Raw genomic sequence first — 13,233 nt, forward strand, 5'->3', positions numbered from 1 at the left:
GTTTGCCGTGGAACTTCTTGTAAGACAGGCAGACAGCTGTTCTTTTTTACCGGGTAATCCAGTAAAAAATGAAGACTCTCTTGCGATGCACGTTAACGGCTGTTTTTACTGATTTACGCATATGCTCGTGCTACAAAACTTCACAAAATTGGATCAGAAATTGAACCAGAGTACCGAGGCTCTGGCTGTACTCATCATCGCGCTTCCCTCTCCATCGCTTCCCTCTCTCTTTTTCTATGTTCTCTCTCTCTCTCTCCTCTCTCTCTCTCTCTCTCTCTCTCTCTCTCTCTCTCTCTTTCTCTCTAGCTGCTCTCCAAGTCGTGCCAGGCGAATCGCATCGGTGAAATTTCGTGAATAATGGAAGGTCAGACACAAAGACTCCTCCCCGCTGTGAGCTAACAAATGTTTGGACCCAGTTTCAACAGGTCTGGTGTGTAATGTGAATCGGTTCCCTCCGTGGTCGATGACACCAAGACTTTGGACTCCCATCTCCAACCGAGTCCGTAAGCCAACCCAACACAATACAGAACGGGCCAAAATGTATTTACACAGTTCTTCCGTAACATCTAGTACATATAGGTACATATCTACGAACTGTCCTTTGGCACAGACCAGTGTACAACATCCCTGAAACAAAGTGAACGAATACCTTTGTACAGCGAGCCCGATAACACGAGGAGCGCTCTCAGCTCCGCCGGGCGAGGACTCACGATGCTCTCGACTCTCGCCTAGCTCGGGTCTGAAGACGGGAGTGTGGGCGCGAGTCCGCCCCCGCCGCCGTGATGGGCGAGGGTGTGTGACGGGTGTTGTGACGGCGCCTTTACCGCCGACACAGACACCGCAGTCCTGCGCCGGGAGCCCGCCTCCCCCAACTCGGTACGGTGTATGCTCGCCGCAGACTGTCAGGGACGCGGCTCCTGCCTGCGCACGCAGCGGGCGGTGGGTGACACGTGCCCCGCCGGGTCACCGCGTGACACGCTCTGGCCAACGGTAATACTGCAATGCCCGTCTGGATTACGCTACTGCCGGGCCACACGCTGCACACACTCCAGAATCACATTAACGAAAACGACCACTCCTTCACAAGATCTCACCATAGTAGGGACACTCAATCTCACGCACATCTCTCTAAGAAGCAGTGTCTCTTTAAAGGGACTATCACGCCGCGGCCGGGTGTCGGCCCAGCCGGTCTATGAAGAAGGAACTGTTCAGACTGGTGTCTCCCGTGTGGGAAGAGCACGCCTGTCGCGGGAGCCGCGGCGGGGAAAGGCCCACTGAAGAGCGCCCCGCGGGCGCACAGCACTCGGCGGCCCTTGACCGGCTCAGAGCCACTTCAGAGCGACATCAAACGGGTCCGGCTGGGAGAGATGGGGCTCTGACGGCCAGATGATACCGTTTGGGCGCCGGCGCAGCGCCGCCGCCGGCCAGGGTGAAGATGTCGCGCACCGTGACATGTGCAGATGAGTTCATTGCTTTGCAGTGTGCGTTGAGTACAGAATAGGCCACCAGGGTCAGCTCACTAAATATTCGGCCAGTGTCTTAGAAAACAGACTAAAAGTGGCACTACTCTGAACGTTTCTCGTGCTACCCCTCTCGCTCTACAGTTCGCAGTGACACGCCCACATAGTTGGGAGATTTACATCTTCGGAGGGTCTGCGCGCGCTGCGTTAATTCGATGATACACAACACAGTAAACGGTAGCGTTACAGGCGCCTTTGTTACAGCGAACGTATGTACACGAGCTGAGATCAGTACTACTCACTGCACGCACACATACACACGCTGACACGCACCCACACACAAAACACCTACACAGGTCACACGATCACATCAAGAGAAGGACGCCCGCACTTGACTAACATATAACCACTCCGCCAGAGAGAAGCTAGGTATGTTTAAATATCGCGCTGCACGGCCCCCGGTTGCACGCTCTCCGTTCTAGCGGCAAGTTCAGTTTATTTACACAGCAACAAGCGCCGTATGCGGGCGCGCAGCTCGTATGCGCCTTGTATACGCCAGGTAAACGCGATGCACATCTTCCGGAAGGTATATGCCGATGCCGGAAGCTCGCCCGGCGGCCGGGGTTGGGGGCGGCACACTGACAACTTCCCTGTGACGATGTCATTAAGGACTAGAGTTAAGAACGGTATTGTGCGGGCCTCTTCCGGTTGCATCTGGTTGCTAGTGTCCGGCGTCTCTGTACTGCGCGATACGGCCAGCCAGTAGAGCCGCGCAGGTCAGCGCGCTGGTCAGTTAGTGTGCAGGTCAGCGCGCAGCCCTGTGACCCAGCCGGTCGCTGCTGAGTTGACTCTACGTGGCCGAAGAAAACATGGGCGAAGTGCCGTAGAACACACCACGTGGATCTGAAAAAAGAGAGACGAGTTGTGAGGTTACGAAAGTCGTTTTTGTGCGTTGGAACTGTGAAGACAAGTTTTCAAGACGTTGATGACGATATGCGTAATCGAAACCATAGTGTAATAAATAACTTATTATTTTATTATTATAATTATTTTATTATATTAAAAAATTATATTAATTTTATTATTATTATTATATTAATAACTTATTATTATAGTTATTTATTACACTATGTCGAAACATATCTTTTGTCTTCAATGTTCTTCCGTGTCTTCCTGCCATAAAGCTGTCCAATCAATACGTTTGACGAGCTTTTAACAATATATTTTTTTCTAAGGTCACTTATTATTTTAATTGCTCTATTCGGAGCTAACTTAAACATAAGGTTGAAGATCAGCATGCGCAAGCATACAATTTCCCTTTGTACCTATATATGCAGATTAAATTGATCAAGTTGCCTGCATCCAGGACTTAGCCAATATCAGAAGTATGTCACGCGTCATTACTCGACCTGGCTCGTGACCTATCGTAAGGCCAAATCGGTTAAGTTCGGTCATTTTTGGTCAATCGTTTTATAGTGATTGAAAGTAGAATCGACTGTAATAAAAACGTGACTCCGTGGAAAAATGTGCTATCATAAGACATGTATGCAAAACATGCTTTGACCGGGAGACAGAAAGGTAACTACTTTTGTCGTTCCATATGCGATAAATCAAAATTCTTTCGACCGATGCCCGGCCATCCAGTAGCAATGTCCGTTGTAGGTCGTGACTGCTGATTGAACCACAGGCTCTTTTGTTGTCTTTTCCACTATTGGCTGCGATCGATTTTATATTAGTAGGCACTCTTGTTAGACATTGCAGTCAGAGTGTCTATCCGCCTAGCGCCACGTCCGGTCTCTATGCGCGGACGGGGCGACTCCGCGGTCTCCCCCAGCCGGTCAGGTACGGATCGGGCCCGATCGGAACGGCCGTCACGCTCCGGGCGCGCTGATTATCCCGTCCTCAGACAGCTCAGAGCTGCGCCGATTGGTCCGCCCGGCCGTGCATGATACTCCACAATTGCAGCCTCGGTCACGCTCGATCCGACCACCGCCATTACGGTCCACGGCGCGCACCGAATGGCCACCAAAGCGACTGTGCGTGGACATGACTCCTGAGTCTCGACCAATAGAGCCTATTGGGTGGGAATGATAAGGCTGGTGTGCGTTTTAACCGCCCGTGAGATGTTTCTTTCCTGTGAAAATGTGACTTTGGAATGCAAGATGTTACGTTAAAATAAAGTTTCTTCTATAAGCTGCGTGTGTAAACCCCACCGCCGCGCCTGATAGGTGTTCGCCGCCAGAAGGGTCACTTTCGCCCTCCCAGCGCTCGCGCTCGGACGTCCCAGCGTACCGGCAGCTACCTATCCCCACCCTCCCTCGTCCTATCTGGGTCTGTGTGTAGCCCTACATATATCCCACTTCCCCCCTCACCCTCGTTCACTAACCGGGCATGGGCGAGCTGACTGGCGGGGGTCCGTGCGGCGGCGGCGGCTGCTGTCCCGGCGGCCGCGCCACACCCTCATTGGCCTTGTCTGCAACAGACAACAAGAGACGGTGTGAATGCTGTGCTGAACGAGTGGGCGCATCGGTGGCTAGCGTTGGACTTTTGGGTTTTGTTGTCAAATTTGGTGTGTTGGATTGGGTCATGCGATGGCGGTGGTGGTTTATTAGTGCCTAACATGCCCGTTCTGTATTGCATTAGCATTTACGTGCAAAGGAATGCAAGTGCTTCAATATTTTACTCCACCCGAAATGCGGTATCATATATCTTTCCTCCATATTCCGCCTTTTAGCCGCTCTCACGGACACTGGAGATCTGCGTGTGTCTTCAATATAACTTTTCCCATGTTACGATGATTATATATTCGGCCGTAATTGTGCATGTTTCTGAACCGCATAACTCATCGTGATTGGCACCTGGCACTTCATGGACCGCCGCGGTATCGCCAGTGCAGAAAACAACGAGCGAGCGGGTCGAGCGGCCGCCGAACGTGCAGCAGCCCTGGCTGCCATTCAGAGCGGCCGCGGCGGACCGCGCACCACCGGGCCGGTCGGACGTCGGCGGCGGGGCCGCTGACCGGATGGGCCCATCTGCGGCCACCGAGTTAAGCCGGGTGCATAATTCGGCGCCGTCATTGGGCCCCGAGCGGCCATCACTCGGCTGGGTAGGAGCGGGCCCGCGGCCGGAGCCGCCGGGCCCTCCGCAGCCGGCGGCGCCGCCCGGTCCGGACAGATACCCAGCCGGCCGATCGGCGCCGATACTCTTATAACACTCCATTTATATTCATGCAGACTCATATTTCAGTTAAATTGATATTGCACTGGTCGGGACTGTTGCGGTGGGTGTCTCCACGACGCCAGCCGCCGCCAATTTGGTCAGCCGATTCCAATACGGGTCCGGCCGGCCGGCGGAAAATACGACCGGCCGCTGTCCATAAAGTCCATATTTTTATCTTTCGCTTGATAGATTACAGCGCGTCGCCGGTCGAGTTTGGATTTTTATGGCTTTTGAAACAGATTAGGTCGGAGTAGTGCCACGTCAGTTGTGATTTTGCTCAATTTCACGGGCGACGGCTCGCGCGGCACCGCACAAATGAAATACGGTTTATTTCTACCATAACAAAAGGGTTGGCGGCATTTTTCATGTTTGGCGCTTGGGATGGCGAAATCGGTTAGCTATAGAAGATTGGGACCGAAAAGGAGGGCGGTTGTGGGGCTCAGAGGATGTCGGATGAACGGGATGTCGGACAGAGGCGTTCGGGGAGGAGGCTCAAACTGGGGACATTAACGGTGGGACAGGCAATGGGACAGGTGGTGGGACAAAGGCGATGAACGCTGAACACTAAGCAAAGGTGGCGGAACAGAGCTGCGGCGGGTGACCTCGGTGCCGGTCTGGGCCGTTCCACCTGACTCACTGCCGGCCCGAGAGCGGGGTAATCATACAATTACCGCTCTCCGGAACGGGTGTCATCATTATTGGCGGCGTTCCCAGATGCAGAGGCGCAGAGAGCGCCCTAACCCGACAGCCGACCCGTCCACCTGTCGAACCGGTGTCAGTTGGCGGCCTCATTTCGGTTAAATACGAGTCCCGACCAACACATTCCGAGGTGATTGTCTGTTCGTGGAGCGGGAAACATAAGTCGTGGAAGTTAAAATAGACAGGATGATTGCTTCCAATAAACGATTATGAGTGTATGTTTAACTGGCGTTCTGTTGAAGTGCTTCTCACTCCCTAAATTCTGCTACACGATTGAAATATTGCCTACTTGATGTTGCAATAGATACATTTCAGTCATTTGACCAGCAAGGCGATTGCTTTGTAGTCTTTTTATGGCATGGCGTTAAACCGTTCACATTTTGACTAAACCCTAAAAAACAGTTCCTACCTTATCGTTTGATTTCTTCTACGGAAATACACATTTAACTTTGCATTTCATCTCAAAAGGTACTCAAAAGACAAATTTTGCCTTGCGCAAGTAAAGCCAATTTCTCCCCACCCCCGCCGTCCCCCATTATGGTGACTCGGCTGTGACAGAGACCCAGCCGCCCGCCCCTCCCAGCCAGTCCAGTCGCCAGCTAAGAGCGACCGCAGTCGACCAATCGCCGGTGGTCGCGTCACATATTTCCGCCATTGTCCGACAAATGACCGGCTATCTGGAGCTAAGTGGTGCCGGGCCACTCAATCATTGGAAACAGTCGGCCCGAGGTCGCACCGAGTCGGCCGCTCTTAGTTCGGAGATGGCGGAGGGCCGCACGTCGGCTGGGACGGCGCTGCCGTATCAGGAAATAGATCTACAGACGGAGCACTGCTACCATTTCGTCCTATCGCATCATCTATCATTACCTAAACGGTCTTCATATGATGTGTCTACTTCAAACCAGGATCTTTTGAAACTGATGCAAAAAAAGTTTCCATCTAAAACATAACAACGCTCGAAAATCGCGACTATTATAGCAGTCATCACTTGCGCTCCTGCAGAGGCCGTTTGCCTGTAGGAGCTGCGGTGCGGTGCCGTGCTGGGCACAGTGCCAGTGCCGGCACCTCAGCCGCGCAGGGCCGCTCGCGTCTCACACGCGGTCCATGTCTCTCAACAGCAGCTCGTCAGCGGGCAGAACACACGCACAAGACTCTCGGCTGGTGTATACAGAGAGGCGCCAATGGCGGCCGCTGCGGGTCCGCTGGGAGAGGAGGCGAGAGTGCAGACTGAGGGTGCAAAGAGAGCGGGTAGAGGGAGGCAGAAAAATGGAGGAGGGAAAGGAGAGAGAGAGAGAGGGGGGAGGAGAGAGGTACAGGAAAGTATATCAGACATAACAGGAAGCTAAAATGGCACAATTGGACATGGCGGAAAGCATTATGAGCATTGAGCAATTGACAGGTGGAGTAAAAGCAGGAATGCCTACACCATGAGCATCAGCGCCACAAAAATAGACGGCGAAAGCGGATCACAGATATAGACGGGAAGAAGACGGGCGGAAACGGTGGCCAGAAGACACGGAGAGGAGAGAGTGAGGGAGCGGACAGAGTGGCGGCGAAGTGTCGTGTCGCCGGGCCGCCCACATAAACCAGACGCCGGCAAACTACCGTCGGTCGGCGACCACAACACCCGACGCGAGTGGCCGGTCGATTTTATCAGGCCCGCCACGGACCGACGACCGGCGCGGGGCGTACCCGGTCGTACCGTGTCGTTCTGTGTCGTACCGTTTCATCTCGCGCCGCAGCGTCGTTTTGCGGACGCTGGACGCTCCCTGGGGACCGCTCGCGGTGCGCAGCGCGGCTAAAAACTGCGATCGAGTGCGTGACACGCCGCGGATGGCGAGTAGAGAGGAGGGAGAGGGGTGAGCGATGCGCCGCAGAGGGTGGCGAGCCGTGCCGTTTGATGAGATGAAGCTGTGTCCGACCAAACGCGGCAGCGGGGGACAGCGGGATCAATGTGCCAAAGGGGAGCTAAGGGTGAGATAAAAACGCTTAAATGCAACACTTTGGTGTCTCATAAGAATATAAGGTGAATAAACGACTAACGCCGGTAAAACTCATTGTTTTGAGATTGCTTTTCATTTAGGATAAAATCTTTAATCATATCTGCATATTCAGTGGCGCGGGAACCGGGGGGGGGCTAGGGGGGGCTGAGCCCCTCCAACTTTTCGGCTGGGGGGGCTCGTAATGTATTTGAGCCCCCCCAGCTGGAGGAATCGAAATCGGAAATCTACCAACACAATTTCATAGATTCATACTTAGGCGCGGGAACCGGGGGAGAGGGCAGTGGGGAAGCTTGCCCTCACAACTCTGGGGCCGTGGGGGAGGTGCCTCACAACTTTTCATGAGGCCAGGAACCGTTGGGACAGCTTGTCCTCCCCAAATTAGGGGTTGTGAGTCACAAAGGAAGAAAGCATGTGAGTGAAAAATCTACCTATTTTACTGACTCGGCAACTCATTTGGCAGCTTAAAACCTTTATTCCAGGTTGCCAAAACGGTAGTTTCTTCACTCAGCTGAGACGGAATACCTCACTTTTTTGCAAATATTTTCTCTTTTTTTTCGTTGAAAAGGCTGAAAAATAAAAAATTTCGTCTGAAAAATAAGTGGCCTAAAACCGATGAGAAAACTAGATTTGGGGGTACCCTAGGTTGATCTCCATGATGGTTCAGCCCCCCCAGTCTGGAAGAAGTTCCCGCGCCACTGTGCATATTTACATGACATTTCCAATAAGGCTGTGATTTCCGGCTTCGTATGGCCATAGTTCAGCGGTTCAACCACAACTGGAACCCCTCAAAGTGCCGTCGATTCCGACTGGGTCTCCGTTTGACACACCCGGTAATCCGTTCCTTTCGTGACTGAATGATTGGATTTCGGGCGACGCGTATTGTGGAAATGACGAAGCCATACAGCACTAACAGAAGCAGCCAGCGGCTCCGGCTCAGGCTGGTGAAACCAAAAAATACTCGAAAAGACCTAACTGCGAGGGATTTACCACAGACGTGTCACGCAACCCAGAAGGGCTAGCCTTACTGCCATTTCAGATGTCTTGGGCAGCGCTAGGGTATGTGCTCGGATAAAACTCAAATAGTAAAAACGATCAAAAAACATTTCGTCACTTTTCTGCCATGTGCTTTGCTTTATGTTTTTTGTTGATATTATCACACTTTATCGTTTGAAAAAAGTTCAAAGACGCAGGGCTACTCTCTTCGCGACAGCCCACCGTTTCGCAGGTCCTAGCCAATGGCATTCCATCTCACGCCCGTCTCGCTTCCCCCGGCAGGTAGCTCACCTTGCATGCCGAGGAAGGCCTCGGCCGGGGCGCTGCGGAGCGACTCCTCGAACTGGGTACGTCTCTTGGCCTCGTGGCCCATCAGCTGCTCCTGCAGCTTCCGCCGGAAGCGTCGCTCCTTCTTCAGTCGGCGCTGGTACATCACTGGCGGGCAGACGGTCAGGGAGAGGTCAGTCGGGAGACACCTTCAGAGGCGGGTGTGGGACACAAACTGGCCAGTAGAAAAAGGTTCAAAGCACCAGATAATCGCAGGTAAATAAGGGAGGTAAGGTCGGACAGTGATATCTAAGGCACTGTTGGGTTAGCATAGTACGGAGAGATGCTCTGATACCGTTTCTCCTGTACTAACATTGTGATGGCTTTATAGCTTCATTCATTTGCTCACTCATACGCACGCCTCTTTATTACATACTCTCCTACAGCCTGTGCGGCAACATTTCAAAATTCCGTCTAACCGCCCCATCCCCGTTTATCGGCGCCGTTTGCCGATCCCAATATCGTGGAGCTGCTCCGCTGTAGCAGAGCAGGCTGCTGTGGTGTGCTACCATCAAACGGCCCACCGTGGCCGTCATCACGTGTTGTCATCACACGCCATCGCGCCTCATCTCCGCGCGGTGACACGCCGGCGTGCGTCCCCCCCCCCCCCCTCCCTCCTCCCCCGTCGGCGGGACACGGGACGGGCAGGACTATCAATCAGGTAGTGCGGTTATTGGGAGCTGCCGCCGCCCGGCCCTGCGACCGGCATCAGATCGGCGTCAGCACGGCTTTGGCTCAATGTCAGCAGAGTATCGGTTCAACATCAGCTGAACATCAGTCAAATATCAGCTGAACATCAGAACGGTGTCAGTTTATTGTAAGATGGTTATCAAATCAGTATCAGTTCGGCATCTTTAGCTCGACATTGTTCATTATCAGCTCGATCATTAAATAATTGTTGCCAGCTACCTTTACTACGCTTAGGTAAAAGTAAACTTTTCATAGAAGAGAAAAACTGCACTCTGCAGTATGTGAACCGATGCATGGGGAGCTAATAGATTTGGTAATTAAATGCATCGTAAATCATCTTAGTGTGGGGGAGATTTATGGGCATTTATTTCTGTCAAATTTCGAAGTGTTTTTCCTTCATCCATCTCTACTTGTGCCCGAAGTTTTAATAAATGCAGTGAAAACAAAGGGAACCGACAGATATTTGGAATTTCTTTCAATACTCATCAGCGTCGCTTTTCAAACGGTTTAATCTCTTGTTTAATTATTACCGCTAAGAGAATGGGATCTTTCACAAATCGGAAAGTTCGGTGCCCTGTAGCGATCTGCCTAACAATATGATGGATTCTGGAGGATTGGGTTCTCTGACTGGCGAAATGTACCCCGGCGCCCGCCTGAGCTGAGAGACGATTGAATTACTCACACGGCTAGAGACATGGATGAAGATAAATGCTAGGAATTTTCATAATCACCAGATGGTCAATCTGTGTGCTGTGTATGTATGTGAGCTTTCACAGTGCTGGCAATCCATAGGTGATAGTGACCGGTGTATCTCAGATCGATAAATACGTACCGCATTTATTAATTGGGCAAACGTCAACGCTCCATGCACTTACTTTACAGTGGTATTTATGTAAAATAAACACCTTTGTCTCGATTGTTGCACCGTTTGGCGATTCGATGGAACGCTTTGTAGCGGGCGGTTTTCCTTGTCACCATGCTGCGCTCGTATACAGCTGCCTTGGCCGGCGATAGTTCCCCGGCTCGGGTTTCACCTTCCCAGCCGATCTCGAGTTCCGGGTGCGGGTGGAGCCGGCGCTGGCCTCGTTCCCGGCGCGGAGCGAGTCTCCGCCCGCCTCCCGGGATGGCGCGGCCGGCCGAGGCGTCTGTGTATCACCGCCGAGCAATTAGACGGCCAACGACACCCCGCCGAGCCGCGGTGCCGACTCCAGAGAAATTTGACTCAAACATGACCGATCGGCGCATTGATGGAGATTAAAATGAAACAAAGCGCTGAATGATAGTCATCAGGGGTGGCGGCGCGCGGCCGGCGACGAGCGATGACGCGCGGCGGTAATGTGGCGCAGCTGATGGCGCGCCGGCCGGCCGGGTGGGCGGTCACATCAGACGGGCCGCCGTCGGTGACCTGGCCGACGCCGACGGCACCTCGGCGCCCCCCCCCCCCCTCCCCGGCGGCGACCCCGTGCCAGGCAGTCACACCCGCCGACTATTGCCCGACACCGACACTGTTTGTGTCTGTTCAGAGACCAGACGCAGCCCTCCGCCGCCCAAAGCCGCCGTGCTTTACCGTCATAGCCCATTCGTTGGCGCAAAATGAAGGCACATAGATGTTTTTATTAGGCGCGCGGACTACATAAGCGCTAAGAATGGGACGTCGGTGATCCGGCCAAATTGCAAACAGGGATTCGCTTTAACCATTAAAAATATTTTCCTTCCATTCAGAGTCGCTTGAAAACAAACACGACCAACCATGCCTTTGTGCAATCGGGGCCGAAAAGCGCAGCGCCCGTCTTTATCGCGCGCCTGGAAGCACTTAGTTTTCTGGAGACGACCAGGCGATCATTGTTGATATGCGAGCGGTAAATATTGAGGCGGCACTGTTTCAAGCTGCCGCTATTTCTGCTCCGACCCTCCACCGGCGTTCTGGGGCGTGCTGCCGCGGCCGTAGCCGCCGTGCTGGCCGTGCCGGCGCACAGACGGGCGGCTGTCGTACCGCGGCGGCGGCGGGGGCTGGGGCGGGGGCGGCCGGCTGAGGACTCGGTGTGAGCGGGTTGACGCCGCCGCCGCCGCCGCCTCAGAGCGCTCGATAGTTCGACCGGATAATTAATTTGTTGCCACCAGAAGGGCGGCTGAATTAAGCACTCGGCGGCCGGAGGACAGGGCGCGATTAGCGCGAGCTGGCTGTGTTTGTCCGCCCGTTGTCGACGGTACGACCCCCAGCCACTCTGTACGGCCGGCGCACCTCTGAAAGGCTCGCGTGACCACTGCACGTGTTCGATAGCCCGCCGGCAAAGCGTCCATGTTTACGTTTTTGTCATTTTCGCGTGTAGCTGGCTCATCAGGCACGCAAATTGAGAACGCCCCAAACGGGGTGAATACGAGCCTTGCGAGCGGGTGATGGGCCGTCGACACGCCCCTCGCCGACCGGCGCACGGCGACCGGCCCGCTCCTTCAGAGCGGACGCCAGGAACACGACGCTATTGTTGTCGCACCGATGGAATACAGTCGCACTTTTACGACTTAATTGATGTTTTCAGGCATGCTAATTGATAAGGCGAATCAAAATCTGAATGCGGCTCGTTTTACAGAAACGGCGAGCCGCTCGCTGGTGGCGTGCAGCGGAGCGTCCGAGCACGATGGTGATGTCGGGTGCAGTAAATAGACGGGCATATTTCATGACCTCTCCACTTCAAAGAAGACTGGCGGTGCAAACAGCGGTGTATGTGTGTGCTTTGGCAGGGTATCGGTCGGGGGCGGTGGGGGTGGGGAGGGAGCGTCTGATGCGCCACGTGCAGGGGCGGTGGCGGCCTGCCGAGCCCACCCGACGCCGGCACCATGCACGGCTGACACCGGTCTCCAGTAGAGCAGGCGCAGCCAGCCCATTTTGCAGATAACCGGCGGTGACAGTATCAGCTGCAAGCCCTCCTGGCGCTCGGATAAATCAAATTACACAGGCTAACTGCTTTTTACGGCGGCGCTTTATCATGGCGAATCAATACAGAGGCCCATTTTCAGCCGGCGAGCTGACAGCGCGAACAGAAAACGCTGGATATTGTGCACGGCCGGCAAACATTGAGCAATTAGCTGGCAACAAGCTCGAGAGTACGGCAAACAACGAAATCGCCTAAAACAGCCAGCTGGCGGCCAAAATGAAATGTAAATACTCGTCGGGCTCACCGTTATTTATGGCTCTGTCGAGGCGCAATTAAGGTGAGGCGTCCAGGAAATTAATGCGCGGGCTTTACGACAACGCTGGATTTAATTATTAGCCAAGAGTGGAATGGAAGCTACTTTGTTGTGATACCAGTTTTACTGGGCGATGATAAACGGCCACCATCAGCTGTTTGTTTGGCGGTAAGGAGCTCGGCGCCGCGCCCGGCCGATCGACTCGTTAGCTGGGAATTGTCGCCGCTCGGCGCCGCGCAGTGCGGGCCGTTAACCCTCCCCTGCCCGGTCGGCCGGCCGATGACGGCTCACTCGGCGCGCGCCGCCGGTAAGTGGCACCGTCAACAGGTCAATGCAGGCCGCAGGTGATCACTGGGGTGCTAATGTTTCGCCACGATAAATGTGCCCTCGGCCGGCCGGCGCGGGAAATGTGAGCCGACACTAATGTGAGGAGGTGGATATATGGAGAGCCCATCAAAGTAGTCGGACAATGCAGCACGGGGAGAGCCCACATTGAGTGTAAGCGATTAAGTGCTTCCAAGACTAGCTTCAATAGGCGACATAGCATGCTTGCAAAGTCAATATTCCAGTGAAAAGAATGAAATTCTAACAAACTGCGATAGAAAAGAAAATATGAACCAGACACATCAGTACACCAAGCTTGGCATGTGACTTGC

The 13,233-nt window shown here is 53.8% G+C and overlaps 1 protein-coding gene across 1 annotated transcript in view; it reads right to left on the reverse strand.

Moving 5' to 3' along the window:
- Positions 1–526: 526 nt before the first annotated feature.
- Positions 527–13,233, reverse strand: part of LOC122381822 (dachshund homolog 1-like) — a 62,329-nt gene continuing 49,622 nt past the window's right edge. The window contains exons 9-11 of the mRNA XM_043366509.1: positions 8,666–8,809; positions 3,847–3,933; positions 527–2,363 (exon numbers count right to left, since the gene is read on the reverse strand). Coding sequence (XP_043222444.1) covers positions 2,311–2,363; positions 3,847–3,933; positions 8,666–8,809 — 284 coding nt within the window. The 3' untranslated portion in view covers positions 527–2,310. The remainder of the gene's footprint in view (positions 2,364–3,846; positions 3,934–8,665; positions 8,810–13,233) is intronic.

The sequence above is a fragment of the Amphibalanus amphitrite genome, unplaced genomic scaffold (genome assembly GCF_019059575.1).
Source record: "Amphibalanus amphitrite isolate SeventyFive unplaced genomic scaffold, NRLGWU_Aamphi_draft 000011F_arrow, whole genome shotgun sequence".
Lineage (NCBI taxonomy): Eukaryota > Metazoa > Arthropoda > Thecostraca > Balanomorpha > Balanidae > Amphibalanus > Amphibalanus amphitrite.